The sequence below is a fragment of the Malaclemys terrapin genome, chromosome 4, assembly GCF_027887155.1.
Source record: "Malaclemys terrapin pileata isolate rMalTer1 chromosome 4, rMalTer1.hap1, whole genome shotgun sequence".
Taxonomy (NCBI): Eukaryota; Metazoa; Chordata; order Testudines; family Emydidae; genus Malaclemys; species Malaclemys terrapin.
This window is the reverse complement of record NC_071508.1, coordinates 90,260,795-90,279,367: the sequence shown is the minus strand read 5'-3', so window position 1 is coordinate 90,279,367 and position 18,573 is coordinate 90,260,795. Positions and strand designations below refer to the sequence as shown.

Genomic DNA, 18,573 nt, shown 5'->3' with positions numbered 1-18,573 from the left:
AAGATTGATCCTAATTAAGCAAAATGTTTAAGCATGTTTTACTAGGGATTACTTGTGCTTAAAATTAAGCACATGCTTAAGTACATAGCTAAATAATGTAGCACAAGCTAAAATCATAAAAGTGTGTGTGTATATATATATATATATATATATATATATATATATATATATATATATATATATATATATATATATTAAAAAAAAAAATTCCTTTTGTAGACTGTGCTCTTTGGGTGTTGCATATGTGTGGTTTACCTTTTAGTCTAAAGAAAACAAGTTTTCTACCATGAACACTTATTGTTCTTCGTAGTAGTCAGCCTGTGCCTCAGCAAAATAGTTTAATGTCACTTTCTTTGACAAGCAGACAGCCATGCTGAAGTTAAATTACTTTTGCTAATTAAAATTTGGAATAATTGTTTGTGCAATATTTTCTGCTGCATTTTTGTGAGAAAACTTTGCTGTCCATTAGGGCACAGTCTGAGGTGACCATACTTGCTTCATTTCCAATTACTAAGTGAATTTGAATGGAAGCTTTGGGGGTGAAACATTAGCATATGCTCCTCAAAGCTAGTCAGTTCTAAGATATTTGATTTATGGGGCCCCACTTAGTGTGCCTTTATGTGTTAAAGCACCCAAACCAGTGAGTCCAGTGGAAGGGTTACTGGCTTTGCTGATCCAGAGGGAAAGGTAGATCATCTCTCTGAAAATCTATATAAATCGAATTGTCTGTAAAGTAGTGGTTCTCAACCTATTTACCATTGTGGGCCGCATATGTGTTATGTGGGCTGCATCCAATACTACCTGTATGGCCCTAAGGATGTCACATGGGCCACAGCTCTGTGCTGAATTGGCTGCAGTCTGAGAATCACTGCAAAAGAGAGAACCATTTTTCAAGGAGACAGCAAGAGCAAGCCTCCTGAGAGGACCACTGCTTCAGGTAAAGGATAGGGGAGAGACACCCACTCTTCAAATAAAATGTTTTTAACCTATAAAAATGGTTCAGGGTTGGTATGAATTTTGGTTGCAGTTTCTATTTGGTTCTTATTTTTATTGAACTGGTTCTGCTGTCCCTAGAATGACTGCATTAGCTTACTAAAGGCACCACCTGACAGGCATCTGCAGGGAGATTTTGCCCATCTGATACCTAAGACCTGATTATCTTCCTGTTTTAAATCAAGACTAGCGCCATGGAAGTCAGAAGAATTATACTGATGTAAAACTAATGTAAGTGAGAGGAGAATCAGGTCACTAGTGGTTGATTATCTTGGAAGTATAATAGCAGTTTACAATGACCATATCTTAAAAATCGTTACTAATTCCTATGGCACTTTCATTGTAGTAATGTTGCTGCTGGATTCGTTGGTGAGAGAGTGAATTGTGCATCAGGAAGAGTCCCACTTTGATCCAATATTTAATAATTTGCATGTATTGTAATACATTATTAGCATTGTTAATAGCTAGAACATCAGCCTGCTTGGTCTGTAGAGAACTTTCACATTTACAAAAATGCATTTATTTAGAGAAAGCTGTTTTTTTCCCCTTAATTTGTTCCATTTCAAATATACCTTCTAAAAATCTTTGCATCCTACTGTAAAAGATTCCGAGTGGTAAGCCATGTGCTGTAGCAAGTGGAGTCATCTTAGCCTTAAACTTTTGAGCAACTACTGCCTATGAAAAATGCCCTAAGATGACTTCCAGTGAGGGCAAGATTGACAGTTATGGGTACAGCCACCATTCTAGCCAGAGTATATCGTCCCTTTAAATCAGGGGTTCTCAAACTGGGGGTCGGGATCCCTCAGGGGGTCGCGAGGTTATTACATGGGGGGTCTAGAGCTGTCACTCTCCATCCCAAACCCTGCTTTGCCTCCAGCATTTATAATGGTGTTAAATATATAAAAAAGTGTTTTTAATGCATAAGGGGGTGTCGCACTCAGAGGCTTGCTATGTGAAAGGGGTCACCAGTACAAAGTCTGAGAACCCCTGCTTTAAGTGATTACTTCTAGAGATGCCATAACTGGAATAGCTATGAGTTGTCACAGATCTAACACGGAGAATGCTCCAAGACAGATTGTGTTGTGATCTCCACAATCACTGCTTGTTTTAGTGGGAAGTTGATGCTGGAATAGTTGTGAATTCCCCATAGTTTTGTTTATATTTATTAAAATGACTTCTTACAAGAGAAACTGGGACTGTGATCATATCATGTAATTGTTTTTCTTTTGTTTGTTTTTGTTTTATTTAAAGGCATCCATTGGGTTGACACCTCGTATATGTGAGGTATTTGTTTTTTTTATGAACTTGAAATTGTTTAAACTGTTCTTAATTTTCTTTTCTTTTTATTTTTTTAAGAGAAAAATGTAAACTTTTGGTTTGTGCAGGGCCTTTTCTCAAGGGAGGATGATTATTCAGAGCAGCCAGCATCTTGCAGAATAGAAGTCAGGTAGGAGTGTCTCATTACTTTTGGTCATATGTTTCTAAATACTTTCAAATGTGTATTTCCATAGTCCAAGCACACAAATGTTATTTGATAAGTTTATTTCTCTTTCTCAGGGCTGTCAATCATTTTGTTGGGGTGGGAAAATCTTGCAGTTCAGTTTTCAATCCAAGTATAGTTCCTTGGATGCTGTTTGTTCACTGTTAGATCCCAAAGAATATGCATCTAAATAACAGTGGGTTAAGAGTCCATGTCTTGCTTGTTTAACTCTTCAAAATTTGGACCCTATACTGCATTCAGTTCTTATTCATAAACACCATTAATTCTGTGGAGTTTTGTGCTCTGAACAATTGAAGAGTTGGGAACAACATTAATTAAAAGTGCAGGAAATATGCTGTGTTGGCAATGCAGATTATTTATTGTGTCAGCACTATTTCCAACCAGCCAGCAGCAGGGGACAGTTATTTTCTTTCCTCATGACAATTGATTGCTTCTCAGCTCCTTTCTAAGTGTCAGTACGCACAACATGTAAGAAGATGTCATTTGAGAGGTAATGAAGATGAATACTTTAGTTTTTGATGTGGAATGTCTGTGCCAGGCTGCAGGTGCAAATTTTCATTGTCCAAAGAACAACTTTAAATAAATTTTTTTGTGAATAGCGGATGTCAGAAAGACAACATTTTATTTGCTTTTCTTCAGTTTCCTTGAAATCTATAATGAGCGTGTCCGAGATTTGTTAAAGCAATCAAACCAGAAAAAACCTTATACGCTTCGTGTCCGAGAGCACCCTGAGACAGGTCCATATGTGCAAGGTGAGAGTGAGTTTCTGCATGGGTTACAGATGAATGCCTATGTGCCTATTCTGAATGTTCACTTGCATTCCTAACATGCTCTTTATTATTTCCACTCTTTCCAGTTATTAAACAGCCAGCATGAAATGTGTAGTTTGAGGAACTCAAAATCCTCCCAGCAAAAATATATGGCAGAACATGGAATCTAATTCTTAATATTTAAAGAGGGTGAAATTCTAGAGGAAGGACTCATTTTGTATGTGTAGTGAATGTGTTAAATAAAAATATAGAGTATAAGGTTTGCTGTACTGGATCAGGCCATTGATCTATCTAGCCTGATAATCTGCCCCCCAACGATGGCTGCAATGAATGTTTCATGAGAATGTAAAACCATACTGCTAATACCAGGAAGAAATCTCTTTCCTACTAAGCATAGCAGAAAACGGGAGTAACCCCTTTCCCCAAACTAACATGGCCTTTTAGTTGATAGCAATTTGCCTGTAAATTCTCAGAAGCTTCAGATTCCTGTCAGAAACTTTTTGTGAAACAATGTACACCGCTACCTCGATATAACGCGACCTGATATAACACGAATTCGGATATAACGCGGTAAAGCAGTGCTCCAGGGGGTGGAGGGGCTGTGCACGCCGGTGGATCAAAGCAAGTTCAATATAACGCAGTTTCACCTATAACGCGATAAGATTTTTTGGCTCCTGAGGACAGTGTTCTATCGAGGTAGAGGTGTACTTGTTTCCACTGGAATTACTAGGTTACAGACTTCTAATCTGCCGACTTTCACATGTATGTTTGCTGTAGTTATAAAAACATTCTAATGCAGTTTTACATTGTTTCCAAACTTGTATCTTTCTGTAAAATTGTTTCTTCCATTCTGTTTTCCTCTTTTCAGTCCTCATCTTTTCTCTTACCTGCTTTTGCCTTTCCAATTTTTCCTCTCCCTTTTTTCTTTCCCTTCCCTTTTGCCTCTGCCCTTTGTCAGAAGTGTAACATCATTTTAAAGTAAACTCTCTCAGCTGTTGGTGCTTAAGTCATTTGATAGTGCATTATACTAAGTTTGCCCTCTCAAAAGCAATACATTTGGTCAGTGATTGACAGAAAGTGGTTTCTACAGAATCAGCGCACTACAGGCATAGAAGTCACTGAGTAAGTGATTTAAAAACATATAAAACATATTAATGGTCAGGAATGGAAGAAGAGACCTTTCCAAACTGATGCAAACTTTAAATATGGGTGGGTTTGTCTGGAAAGTAAATACACCCATTTCCTTTTTAATGTGCTGCTAAACACTATGTCTACACAGTGGGCAAAACTCCAAATTGCCTCTGGAATTACTGACAGTACCAACTCTTGGCTATTGGCCAAGTGGATTGTAACATGTTTGACACCTACGAAGTATTCCTTTAATGTGTAAAATGCACATAAGACAGAATCATATTGGTTGTGTCATGTCAGATCAATTACTAGCTTGTTCTGCTTTTAAAACTTCTCCATCCCCCTTTGTAAATTTCCTTTGTTCTCCTCTACCCCCTCCTCCGCTGTTTGCCATTATCATGCCACCTGGCTTACACAGGTGTTTTTTTTTTAGGAGAGGGAGGGAAAGGGAAAATCAAGATAAATACTGTGACTGGATTTTTGAAAGAGCTGGATAATTTTAGAACTATTAACAAAATTTTTAGTCAATTAACTTGGCTTTATAAGATATAATAATAGTACATAACATTCTTCATCCAAGAATCTCAAAATGCTTCACAAACATAACTTAAGTCTCTCAAAATCTCTGTGAAATATATAAGTGGTATTCACAATTTACTGATAGTGAAAATGAAGAGAAGAGAGGTTAAGTGACTTGCCCAGGTTTATCCAGTGACAAAACCAAGTAAAAGAAACATGAAATCCCAATGTCTAGTTCCCTGCTAATCAATATGTCCTGTAATATTGCATTTAGCACCTGATCATTGTCATCAGTTTTCATGTCTCAGAGAATAAACTGATCACCAGCAGAGCCAATAGATTTTACACACAAACCTCCTATACACGATTGGCCAGGTAGCATTCTGGTTATTTTAACTATGTCTTTCTGTACCACCAGCATCCTACTAAATTCAGGATTGGAAAATAAATGAATTGATGGTCTGATCCAGTATGGCAAACCTGTAATCCTTTGTAAACTAGGAGAAGCGTACATATTTGGCCTTCACTCTGGCCTTTTCTGGGTTCCTTCCCTGCGTCCCTCTCCGCTGGGAACCTCATTACAGATCTGACCCAGAACCTAGTTACTGCAGAGCCCCACCAGGAGCTGCTGCTTTTTCCTGATCGTTGCCTAGATTGAGAAGAGAGCTTTAGACTGTTTCTTTCCCTATTTGCTGTGCTGTCAGGAGTACATCTCCAGTGGTTCCTAGGCTGCAAATCCCAGAGTTCTCTTGATCTGGGAGGAAACCAGGTCAGATCTGGGACATGAATCTCTTAATGTCCCAGCTCACCCTATGATACTGTGGTAGGAAGTTATGCAGTTGTTTTCCAGATAGATCCTCATGAGATAAATCTATCCTTTGTCTTCTAGTCCTGATATTTTATCTTTATTGTTAGTTCTTTAAATAAGAATTCAATACCCAGATGTTACCTAGAATATTGTTTGTAACTAGAATAGTGACTTTATAAAGTTGCAGTTTTGTTTCCCTTAAAAAATTCCCTTCCCTGAATTTTTGTTACTTTGTACTATGAGAAAAGTATAATATAAACCCATTAACAAAATCAGAAAGTGCCATTTCAGGTCACATGAGAAAATCCAACTTGGATATTCTATTAGCCCTACTCCTGCCATCTTTGTCCCATGACAAACACAAATTCCTATAAAAAAATCTCTGCAAAGAACTTGCAGCTCTGCTTATAATAAGTAACGTGATTCAAAATTTTAGAAAGAAATGGCTGGATGAGTTAAAAATGAAATAACTTCTTGTTTGAAGTGTCATGTGATAGCATTACACTGCTGTTGTTGTACCACATTGTAAACGTCCGGTGCGGGGGTCGGGCCCTCTCAGGGGCCGTCGGGGGCCAGGCCACCTCACTACACGGCCTGGATCGGTCTCAGGGTTCCGCCCCTCTGGCAGGGACTAGGCCAAAGGTACACGGCCTCTGCAATGAGCTCCTGCTCTCCGTCAGGGTCCGGCAGTAACTCAGGCCCGGGCTCCGGTCCTCACTGCCGGAGCTGGGGATTACAAAGTCAGTCAAGCCCCCGCGCTAGCTCAGGGCGGGGCAATAAACAATAGTTCGGGCGCTCAGCTCCGTGGATCCGGAGCTGAGCCCTGACAAACTCAGGACGTCCCAGGCCCTTATTCAGGGGAGGGCAACCCCCAATAGTCCAGGGCGCTCAGAACCTTCCTTCAGGCTGAGCAGTAAAGTCAGGAGTTCAGGCCCGGCCCTCAATCAGGGCGGGGCAGCACACAATAGTCCAGGGGGCTCAGAACCTTCCTTCAGGCTGAGCAGTAAAGTCAGGGGTTCAGGCCCGGCCCTCAATCAGGGCGGGGCAACAAACAATAGTCCAGGGGGCTCAGGACCTTCCTTCAGGCTGAGCAGTAAAGTCAGGGGTTCAGGCCCGGCCCTCAATCAGGGCGGGGCAGCACACAATAGTCCAGGGGGCTCAGAACCTTCCTTCAGGCTGAGCAGTAAAGTCAGGGGTTCAGGCCCGGCCCTCAGTCAGGGCGGGGCAGCACACAATAGTCCAGGGGCTCAGGACCTTCCTTCAGGCTGAGCCCAGGCAGGGTTAGTAGCCCCAGGCCCTCAGTCAGGGCGGGGCAACAAACAATAGTTCAGGGGCTCAGGACCTTCCTTCAGGCTGAGCCCAGACAAAGTTAGTAGGCCCAGGCCCTCAGTCAGGGCGGGGCAACAAACAATAGTTCAGGGGTTCGGGTTCAGGTCTGGGTATCAGGAGCTGAGCACGGACAAACTCGGGACGCCCCAGACCCTCAGTCAGGGTGGGGCAACAAGCACTCGTTCAGGGCAGCAAGCAATAGCTCAGTGGCGGTGCCAGAGCGCTGGCTGGAGGGGGAGACTGCCACCCGTTAAGTGGGGTGGCAGGGGGGACACAGGCCCACCCACTCCACTGTGTCCCAGCCCGGGGCCCTAAGAGCGGCAGTCAGTCTGCCGCTGTGTTGGTGGGGTCCTGACCGCAACACACCAACATGGGTTCGCTCTCTGTTGTAGCTAGACTGGGGTCAGCTACCCCCGGGCTGATTTCCATTTCCTCCTCCATTTGTACCTGCTCCCCGCTGGGCTCGGCAACGGGGTCCCACACCATGGGTTCCTCACTTCGCAGAGGGTCGTCCGGGTCGGGTTGCTCCTCCGGTCTCCGGTCAGGGGGGCGCTCGGGCCCCTCCTCGGGGTACCATGCTCGGGGCAAGGGTGGCCAGTCTACCTCGGGGTACCTTGCTTGGGGAAGGCTTGGCCAATCCGCGTCGGGGTACCTGGCTCTGGGGAGGTCCGGTCGGTCGGTGTCCGGGTATCTGGCTCTGGGGCAGCTCGGTCCGTCCGTGTCCGGGTACCTGGCTCTGGGAAGCCTTGGTCTCGCCGGAGCTCGCACCGGCACGTCTGGCCTCTCCGGCTGCTGGGCTCTAACTGAGGGCTGGGGCCTGGCTCTTATACTTCCTGTCCCGCCCCTTGACTTCCGGGGGGCGGGAACAGGTGGCGGTGGCTCCGCCCACTTGGGTGCCAATTCAGGCTCCTCTCCCTCAGGGGCCGTCGGGAGCCGGCTGGAGTTTTCTGTGCTCCCTTCTCCCTCCGTCCTCCCTGGCCCCTTTCTGCTGCTGCTGTTGCTGCTTTTGCTGCCGCTGCTGCTGCTGCGTGCGTGAGTGAGGAGTGCGGAGGGGGGGGCCTTGCCGGCCTGCCCCCCCCCTCGCCCTCGCCTCCGGAGGGAGAAGCATCGGCCCCCCAACGCCAACCCCGATACCATCTGGGGGCCCACCCGCCTGCTTGCTTGCCTGCCTGGCCGGTTGCCCGGCCGGCTGACTGCCGCTCGCTGCTGCTGCTGTTCCTGTGTGGGAGCCGCTGCCTCCGTCGCGGAGTGCGAAGAGACTGCGTCCCTGGTTCGGGAGATTGTGGAGGGGGTTGTTTGAGGACTGTGTTTTGAGTGACTTTGCCATCTTTGCTCCTGGGGTGGTGGTGCCCCCAGTCGCGTTAGGAGTGTGGACGGTACTGAGCCTCTCGTTTGTAATTCCTCGGACTGGAAGCCGTCGCTTGCCAGGAAGCTCCGAGGTCGACTTGGGATCCTGCTGTCCCGTCCCCCGTAGCGGACTGTTGAAGGGGGTGCGGGGGGGGTGCGGTGCCCCCCCCTTCGTTCATCTACTCCCCCTCTACCACCACCCCCACCGCCGACAGCTGCCGACAACCCCTCCACCGCCCCGCGTGCCACCTGGACCTGCTTTTCGCCCCTCGGCAGGGCTGTTTGCTCCCCCCGCCATTTCCATCGTCCGGGACTGTTTACTTGCAGCAGTGAACGGCGGAGCCTGCGCTTCGCGAACGCTGTGGGTGCACCTTTTCCTTCGCCCTGGACTTCTCCTGCCCCCCAACTACGTTTCGCTGGTGGGGTCCCCTCCCTGTAGCCCCCTTTGTATTAGTTGGCCCTACCCTACCCCCCTTCGGTTTATTTTGTTTGGTGCCCATTCCCCCCCCCCTCGGTTCCTAGCCTGCTGGCTGTGTTCCCGGCCCTGTCCTTGGGCTGCGGCTGGCTGGAGTTTTTCCTCCTACCCCTCCTTGTCCTTGGGCTGCAGCTGGCTGGACATTCCATTCTGTTTCCGAGCCGCTGCTCCGGTGCACCCCCCCCTTCGCCCCCCCCGCGCGCGCTTGTGCCCCCGTTTTGTTGCCCCCTCCCCATTTGCACTGTTCACCCCCCCCCCTTTGTGTTGTCTTTTGCCTAGAGGGGAGGAGCGGCTGCAGGTTGTGATGGCGGGGGACTCTGCCCCTGCCCCTGCCCCTGCCCCTGCCCCGTCGTCCCCGCCCACCCCAGTGGCCGGCCCCTCGGCTGGCCCTGTCCCGGATACCGCCGCTGCCACGGCTGCCCCCTCCACCGGCAGGAAGGGCCAAGGGAGGAAGAAGGGCAAGGGCCCCGCCCGTGGAGCCAGACCTCCTGCGGGCAGGGCTACGGTCCCCGCTGCGGCCCCAACACCGGCCGCGGCCCCTCCCTCTCCTGCCGTCCCTTCCACCAGCTCTGGTGGCGCTCCACCTCCGGCCCCCAGAGCATACGCCCAGGTGGCCGCTGCCTCTTTGCGTGCCGCCCCGTCGTCCGCCCCGACCGCCGCCTTTGGGCCTGTCCCTGGTGACCACGGCCCCTTCCCCTCGCTGACTAGGAGGCATGGCGTCCGTTGCCATTTGGTGCCTGCCTCGCCCCACATTGAGACCTATGTGCGGGCCTTGGCGAGGGTGGTGGGGCCTACGGCCATCGTGGCGGCCTCCAAGATGTACGGGAAGGCCGTGTTCTTCCTGGCATCGGTGGCCGCTGCGCAGGAGGCGGTGGAACGAGGCCTGGCGGTGGGAGGCGTGTTTGTGCCCTTGGAACCCCTGGAGGACCTGGGCGTACGGGTGCTCTTGACCTCCGTCCCGCCCTACCTCCCCAACGCCGCCCTGTTGCCGGCCCTCTCCACCCTGGGGAAGCCCATTTCCATTCTGAGCTCTCTCTCATTGGGCTGTAAGGACCCTGCCCTCCGGCACATCCTGTCTTTCCGCCGGCAGGTCCAGCTTCAGCTGCCACCGGCGGCGGGTGCCGGAGTGGCGCTCGAGGGGTCCTTCCTGGTGCCCTACCGGGGGGTCCATTATCGGGTCCACTATTCAACGGGGGAGGCCCGGTGCTTCCTCTGCCGGGCGCCGGGGCATGTCCGGAGGGACTGTCCCCTGGCCCGGCCTGGAGGGGCGTCCGAGACCCCCGGGGCCCGGGAGGGTGCCGGCCCTGTCATCGCCGGCAACCCTGGCGGTTCGGACGCTGCTGCTGCCGCCGCCCCTCCTCCTTCTGCCGCGGTTCCCGCTCTGGCCGCGGAGACGGCCGGGCGGGCGGGCCTTGCCGTCGCCGACCCTGGATCGGCGGGGCATGTGGAGGAGAGGGCGGGGCGGCTTCCGCCGGCCGCGGGGAAGGGCCCGCCCCAGGGGGAGGTTTCCCTCGCCCCTGCTGTCCCTCCGACCCTGCCGCCCCGAGCCCCGGAGCCATCGCCCTTGCCCTCTGGCCCTGCCCCTGCTGACCGGCCCTCCACCTCCTCTTCCACCTCGGGGGGCTGGGTGACCGTCCGGGGGAAGCGCGGTGCCCGCAGGTCGCGGGCTCTCTCCCTCCCCTCTGATGAGGAGGGAGAGCAGGCCCCCCGAAAGATGCCGCGGGGGGCCGACGTTGTTAGTTCTGTTTCCGCGCCCCCGGACGGTGCCCAGCAGGAGGTGCCGGCCATGGAGACCGTGGATGCCGTGGCAGTGGCTGGGGAAACTTCTGTCCCCTTTGTTGAGCCCACACCTGAGGAGGCTTCCGTAGCGGTTCTCCCGGCCCTTGCTCCGTCCGTGCCCCCCGCCGCCGCCGCCGATGCCGGGGCGGCCTTCGTCTCCGTGACTGGCGGGGAGGTCGCCGGGGCCGAGGGGACCGCTTTCGCCTCCATTTTCGATGAGATCGAGGCCCTGGGTCTGACCCCGGTTACCCAAGGGGAGGACGACCCTCTGCCAGCGGGCCCCGATCCGGGTGCTGGCTTAGTCCCGCCCCCTTCTCCTGCTCCCGGTTCCTCGCCCCACTCTGCCGCTCCCGACTTAGTCCTGGGAGAACCCTTAGCCCTACCCGCCAGCCCGGCCGCGACTACCATCTCGTGCACGGCCGCCGAGCCCCTCGGGGCGACGGCCGTTGCTGAGCGGCCGGTTCCTATCCCCGATCCTGCCCCTTCCATCGTTCCTGCCCCTGAGGCTTCCCCTGCCCCTGCTGCCTCCGTCCCCTCGGATGCTGACCTTGGCCGAGGGGAGCCGCAGTCTAGCGGCTTGGCAGCGGGAGATGGGGAGCCCGTTCCCGTTCCCGTCCCTGATCCTGTCCCCTCTCCTGCCCAAGTCCCTGTTCCCGTCTCGAGCCCCGCCCCTACTCCCGCCCTTGCCCCAGATCCTGTCCCCGAGGTGTCTCCTTTTGCCACCTCTGGTGTTACTGCCGCCCCCGGGGTTGTCGCATCTCCGTTGCCTGCAGACAACCCTCAGGGGGCGGTTTTCGTGTCTCCCCTTCCTGCCACTGTTGGGGCTGCGTTGTTCCCTCAGCCGCTCTCTCCTTTGCCGGGGATGGGGACGGGCTGCCCAGCGCAGCAGCGCCGGAGCTCGGCCCCTTGTTTGTCCGTCACCGTGGGCCGCGAGGACCCTTCAGGGGCCCCGCCGGAGGATGGCGGCGGCTTGGCCGCTGCCTCCCCCTCCGCGCTGCGGGATGAGCTGAGCCTCTTTCTATCGGATTCCCGTGGTTCCCAGGGTAAGGTGCAGCTCGCCCTTCAGCGCTGGGGGGACTTCCATCTCGTCCTCCGGGCCGTGAAGGCGCTTTTGGGGGAGGGGCGGGGGTCCGGTCGGCGGGACATCGCGGCCTATCGGCGGGCCCGCAGATTCCGCGACTCCCTTTTGACCTTCGGAGTCGAAACCGGGATCTTGCGGGGCCCGCTGGGGGCCGATGATCCCTCCGCCCGTGAGGATCTGCCCCAGCCCTCCGTATGACAGCTACCACCTTTGCGTCGTTGAACACCCGGGGCTGTAGGGTGGGTTTCCGCAGGAGCCAGGTGCTCTCCTTCCTTCGGGAGGGGGGGTACTCTGTGATTTTCCTGCAGGAGACCCACACGGCTCCGGCCGTCGAGGCTAGCTGGCGGCTGGAGTGGGGAGACGGGGTTTATTTTAGCCACCTCAGCGCCCATTCGGCTGGAGTGGCCACCCTGTTCTCCCCGGGGCTGCGGCCTGAGGTGCTGGGGGTCGCCGAGGTCGTGCCAGGCCGCCTGCTGCACGTCCGGGCCCGTGTGGAGGGGCTGGTTCTGAACTTGGTCAACGTCTATGCCCCGACCACGGGCTCGGAACGCGTGCCTTTCTATCAGCGGGCGGCGGCCTTCCTCGGCACTCTGGATTCTCGCGAGTGCCTGGTCCTGGGTGGGGACTTTAACACCACCCTCGAGGACCGGGACCGCTCCGGGCCTGAGTCTTCCCAGGCAGCCGCGGGCGTCCTCAGGGAGATCGTAGACCATCACTCCCTGGTGGACGTCTGGCGCGACCACCACCCGGACGACGACACCACCTTCACCTATGTCCGGGTGGAGGACGACCGGTCGCGCCACTCCCGGTTGGACCGCATTTATTTGTCCCGTTTTCATCTGGCGCGGGCCCATGCCTCCAGCGTCCGGCCGGCCCCGTTCTCAGATCACCACCTGGTGACCGTGACGGCCTCTCTCAGTTCCGAGCGGCCGGGGCCGGCCTATTGGCATTTTAATAATAGTTTGCTGGAGGACGTGGGCTTCGTGGCATCCTTCCGGGAGTTCTGGCTGGCCTGGCGGGGGCAGCGACGCGCCTTTCCCTCGGCGCGGCGGTGGTGGGATGTGGGGAAGGTCCGCGCGCGGCTCTTCTGCCGGAACTACACCCGGGGCGCCAGCCGGCGGCGGGATGCGTTGTTAGGGCAGTTGGAGCGGGAGGTTTTGGAGCTGGAGAGGCGTCTGGCCTCCGGCCCCGAGGATCCACCCCTCCGCGCGGCGTACCGGGAGAGGCGGGAGGAGCTCCGGGCCCTGGAAGACCACCGGGCCCGGGGCGCGTTTGTTCGATCCCGCATCCGTCTCCTTCGGGAGATGGATCGCGGCTCCCGCTTCTTCTACGCTCTGGAGAAACGGAGGGGGGCCAAACAGCATGTCACCTGCCTCCTGGCGGAGGACGGCGCCCCCCTCACGGATCCGGAGGAGATGCGTGGCAGGGCCAGGGCCTTCTACGCCGCTCTTTTCTCCCCAGATCCGACCGACGCCGAGGCCTGCAGGGTGCTCTGGACCGAGCTCCCGACGGTCAGCGCGGGCGGCCGAGACCGGCTGGAGCTGCCTCTTTCTCTGGCTGAGTTCTCGGCGGCCCTCCGGCTCATGCCCACTAACAAATCTCCAGGCATGGACGGGCTGACCGTGGAGTTTTACCGCGTGTTCTGGGACGTCCTCGGCCCAGACCTCGTCACCGTCTGGGCCGAGTCCTTGCAGAGCGGGGTCCTCCCTCTCTCGTGCAGGCGAGCAGTGCTCGCCCTGTTGCCGAAGAAGGGGGACCTCCGCGATTTACGAAACTGGCGTCCCATCTCGCTCCTCAGCACGGACTATAAGGTCGTAGCGAAGGCCATCTCGCTGCGGCTGGGGTCCGTGCTGGCGGACGTGGTCCACCCCGACCAGACCTGCGCCGTCCCGGGCCGGAGCATCTTTAACAACCTGTACTTGGTCCGGGACCTATTAGAGCTGGGGCGTAGGGATGGTCTGTCGTTCGCCCTCCTGTCTCTGGACCAGGAGAAGGCGTTCGACAGGATGGACCACGGGTACCTCCTGGGCACTCTGCGGGCATTCGGCTTCGGGCCCCAGTTTGTGGGCTTTCTCCAGGTGCTGTACGCTGAGGCGGAGTGTCTGGTCAGGCTCAACTGGACCCTGACCGAGCCGGTCAGCTTTGGGCGGGGAGTACGGCAGGGGTGCCCCCTCTCGGGCCAGCTGTACGCTCTGGCGATCGAGCCCTTCCTCTGCCTCCTCCGCCGGAGGTTAGCAGGGTTGGTGCTCCGGGAGCCGGAGCTGCGGCTGGTCCTGTCGGCGTACGCCGACGACGTGCTCCTCGTGGTCCAGGACCCTGAGGATCTGGTGCGGGTGGAGGCCTGCCAGGCCGTTTATTCGACCGCCTCCTCCGCCCGGGTCAACTGGGCCAAGAGCTCTGGCCTGGTGGTCGGGGACGGTTGGCAGGCGGGCTCCCTCCCACCCGCGCTTCAAGCCATTCGGTGGAGCGCGGGCCCGCTGCTCTATCTGGGCGTTTATCTTTCCGCCACGCATCCCTCTCCGCCGGAGAACTGGCTAGATTTGGAGGCCAGGGTGCGTGAGCGGTTGCGGAGATGGACGGGACTGCTCCGGTGTCTCTCCCTGCGGGGGAGGGCGCTGGTGCTGAACCAGCTTGTCCTGTCCATGCTCTGGCACCGGCTCAACACCCTGAGCCCGACCCCGGGACTCCTGGCCAGGCTCCAGAGGATAGCCCTGGAGTTCTTCTGGCCTGGACTGCACTGGGTCTCTGCGGGGGTTCTGAGTCTTCCCCTGGAGGAGGGGGGACAGGGCCTGGTCTGCCTTCGTAGCAGGGTCCATGTCTTCCGCCTCCAGGCCCTGCAGAGGCTCCTTTATGGTGAAGGTAGTCCGGCATGGAGCACGTTAGCGCACGCCTTCCTCCGCCGCCTCCGAGGGCTCCGATACGACCGGCAGCTCCTTTTTCTTCATCCGAGAGGTCTTCCGCGAGACCTCTCGGAGCTGCCGGTCTTCTACCAGGACCTTCTCCGGACCTGGAAGCTTTTCTCGGCGACCAGGTCCATTGTGGCCACCGAGGGCGCGGATCTCCTCGCGGAGCCCCTGCTGCACAATCCCGATCTTCGTGTGCAGGTGGCGGAGTCGCCCTCGGTGAGCCGGAGGTTGGTCCTGGCGGAAACCACCAGGGTCGGAGACCTCCTGGACTACACCAGAGGGGACTGGGTGGATCCCCGCGCGCTTGGTCGGCGCATGGGGCTCTCCACCCTCGCGACCCCTCTGCGTGTACTCCAGGAGGTGGGCGCTGCATTGTCACCTCCTGCTCTCAGCTTCCTGTGGCGGGCCCTGCGGGAGGGTGTTCCCCGCCCACCCCTCACCCCGGGCCCTCCGGACCTTTTTCTCGGGCCCCTGTTCCATGAGCCCCCCCGGCTCTCCCGCTCCCATAACCCGAGCCGGCTGCGCGCTTTGCAGCCGGTCCAGTTTCGAACCGCGCCTAGGGACTATCTGTACGCGCTCGTGCTTCACACGTTGCATCACCTCACCCTCGTGTCCCGCCCCGACACCAAGTGGAGGGACTATCTGTTACCTGTGGAGGGTGAGGAGCCCCGGTGGGCCAGCCTTTATTCCACCTTAGTTCCAAGGCCCGCCGGGGACATTGGTTGGCGGCTCCTTCATGGGGCCGTGAGCACGGGCGTGTACTTGGCGCGGTTCACCCCTATTCCTGAGGCCTGCCCATTTTGTGGCATTAGGGAGACCCTGGCGCACGCTTACCTTGAGTGCGCCAGGCTGCAGCCCCTTTTCCGGCTTCTCCAGAACCTCTTGTTGAGGTTCTGGCTACACTTTTCCCCGCACTTGTTTATTTATGCACACCCTGTCCGTGGCCCCACTAAGTCGCGAGACCTCCTCGTCAACCTCTTCCTGGCCCTGGCCAAACTCACCATCTATAATACCAGGGAGAAGATGTTGGACGGGGGGGTGCTTTGCGACTGTGGGGCCTACTTTTACACCTCTTTGGTTTCACGTCTCCGTGCGGAGTTTCACTGGGCAGCGTCCGCTGGCTCCCTTGCCACCTTCGAGGAGCAGTGGGCGCTGTCCGGGGTTCTCTGCTCGGTGTCCCCATCTGGTTCCCTGATTTTGAACCTTTGACCGTCACCTCGCTCCCTGTTTTTTTATTAGTTGTCCCACGTAATCATTTGGTACTGGGTCCAGTGGTCCCTCCCGCTAGGCTGGGGGAGGGGCCTTTCGTAGTGGGCGGCTAAGCCCGCCCACTTCCCGGTTTGCCAATACGGCCCCTTTCTGCTGCTGCTGTTGCTGCTTTTGCTGCCGCTGCTGCTGCTGCGTGCGTGAGTGAGGAGTGCGGAGGGGGGGGCCTTGCCGGCCTGCCCCCCCCCTCGCCCTCGCCTCCGGAGGGAGAAGCATCGGCCCCCCAACGCCAACCCCGATACCATCTGGGGGCCCACCCGCCTGCTTGCTTTTGCCTGGCCGGTTGCCCGGCCGGCTGACTGCCGCTCGCTGCTGCTGCTGTTCCTGTGTGGGAGCCGCTGCCTCTGTCGCGGAGTGCGAAGAGACTGCGTCCCTGGTTCGGGAGATTGTGGAGGGGGTTGTTTGAGGACTGTGTTTTGAGTGACTTTGCCATCTTTGCTCCTGGGGTGGTGGTGCCCCCAGTCGCGTTAGGAGTGTGGACGGTACTGAGCCTCTCGTTTGTAATTCCTCGGACTGGAAGCCGTCGCTTGCCAGGAAGCTCCGAGGTCGACTTGGGATCCTGCTGTCCCGTCCCCCGTAGCGGACTGTTGAAGGGGGTGCGGGGGGGGTGCGGTGCCCCCCCCTTCGTTCATCTACTCCCCCTCTACCACCACCCCCACCGCCGACAGCTGCCGACAACCCCTCCACCGCCCCGCGTGCCACCTGGACCTGCTTTTCGCCCCTCGGCAGGGCTGTTTGCTCCCCCCGCCATTTCCATCGTCCGGGACTGTTTACTTGCAGCAGTGAACGGCGGAGCCTGCGCTTCGCGAACGCTGTGGGTGCACCTTTTCCTTCGCCCTGGACTTCTCCTGCCCCTCAACTACGTTTCGCTGGTGGGGTCCCCTCCCTGTAGCCCCCTTTGTATTAGTTGGCCCTACCCTACCCCCCTCCTTTTGAGCCCCTTCGGTTTATTTTGTTTGGTGCCCATTCCCCCCCCCCTCGGTTCCTAGCCTGCTGGCTGTGTTCCCGGCCCTGTCCTTGGGCTGCGGCTGGCTGGAGTTTTTCCTCCTACCCCTCCTTGTCCTTGGGCTGCAGCTGGCTGGACATTCCATTCTGTTTCCGAGCCGCTGCTCCGGTGCACCCCCCCCTTCGCCCCCCCCGCGCGCGCTTGTGCCCCCGTTTTGTTGCCCCCTCCCCTTTTGCACTGTTCACCCCCCCCCTTTGTGTTGTCTTTTGCCTAGAGGGGAGGAGCGGCTGCAGGTTGTGATGGCGGGGGACTCTGCCCCTGCCCCTGCCCCTGCCCCGTCGTCCCCGCCCACCCCAGTGGCCGGCCCCTCGGCTGGCCCTGTCCCGGATACCGCCGCTGCCACGGCTGCCCCCTCCACCGGCAGGAAGGGCCAAGGGAGGAAGAAGGGCAAGGGGGAGGGGCTTTTAGTAGTGGGCGGCTAAGCCCGCCCACTTCCCGGTTTGCCAATACGGCCTCACTACACACATGCATAGAATTGATACTGATGAATCAGTGTCTTGGGGTCTGTTGTCAGATGACATAGTTCTGTATGTGTATGATACTGTTTGTGTTGTGTGTTTAACAACTGTAACCATTTATGCCATATGTATTGCATTTGTGTGTGTGGTTTGTTTGTTTTTGGGAGGTGGCATTATTTTGTTTTTTTGGTAGGAAATTGATAGAGGAGCTGATCACATGGATTCCTGCAGAAGTGTGCTTGTTAGTTAGCTCACATGTCAGATGAGGGGTGAGAGAGTCCAGACATTTTTCACACTGCAGGTCAGTACAGGCGGCTTGATTTTAAAGAACTTCTAACTCAGAAATAAAGTGGTTTACACCTCTGTGGCATATGCCCTTAAGGGCTGCTTACAGTATATTGCTGAAACCAATAATTGCTGAGTTCAATAATGTACGGTATGATCCTGCAGCCTTTCTATGTGAGCCCTTGCCCTTTGAAATCCACAGAAGTTTTGCATGTGGAGTCTCTGCAGGATCATGCCCTAGGAATCCTGTTAACTGATAGCTGGATGCACATGTTTTCTGAATTATAGCCATATAATTATAGCCTGTAGTTGCATAGGAGGATGGTTTACTTTGCACTCCTCTACCAGACAATTTGCTCCATGGAACAAATGAGTCTTGTTAAACTGATGAACATAGGCAAAGTTCAGAGATTTCCCATTATCTCACAGTACATTGCAGTATATCAAGATTTGCATCTGTACTTGTTGCGCATGAGCAGTCACCAGTTTAGGGGTAACAGAAAAATTTTACTGTTGGGAGGGGCTCCCTTGTATACTGCAGGTGTCACTTACATAATTTGTTTCAGTAGTCTCTAGTGTATAGAAGTCAATACTTGGATGAAGAATAGACAAGGAGGAGAACCAAAGAGGAAACCCTTTAGGGTTGCCTAGGTAATGCATTTTCCATTTGCAAGTCCAGTCAGGAAATCCCAGCACTAAGTATTTTGAATAGTTACATCATTTTTTCAACGTAAAGGCTGCACGTTTCTAGTGTTTAAAATGCTGAAAGTGTTTCAGTGCTTCAGATTGGAATGGTTTCAAAATTCTCTCTTACAGATGGTTGCACTGTTAAGGAATCAGCCTCTTTTTTAAATCAGGAAATGATGCAATCTATATTGTTACTCTGAGACAGATTTCTGAGGCAGATTCTGTCTTAGTT

General features: G+C 55.1%; 1 protein-coding gene across 1 annotated transcript in view; it reads left to right on the top strand.

Moving 5' to 3' along the window:
* LOC128836249 (stAR-related lipid transfer protein 9-like) overlaps positions 1-18,573 on the top strand; it is a 164,268-nt gene that overhangs the window by 84,109 nt on the left and 61,586 nt on the right. The window contains exons 5-7 of the mRNA XM_054026341.1: positions 2,245-2,277; positions 2,379-2,440; positions 3,134-3,246. Of these exons, the coding sequence (XP_053882316.1) occupies positions 2,245-2,277; positions 2,379-2,440; positions 3,134-3,246 (208 nt within the window). The remainder of the gene's footprint in view (positions 1-2,244; positions 2,278-2,378; positions 2,441-3,133; positions 3,247-18,573) is intronic.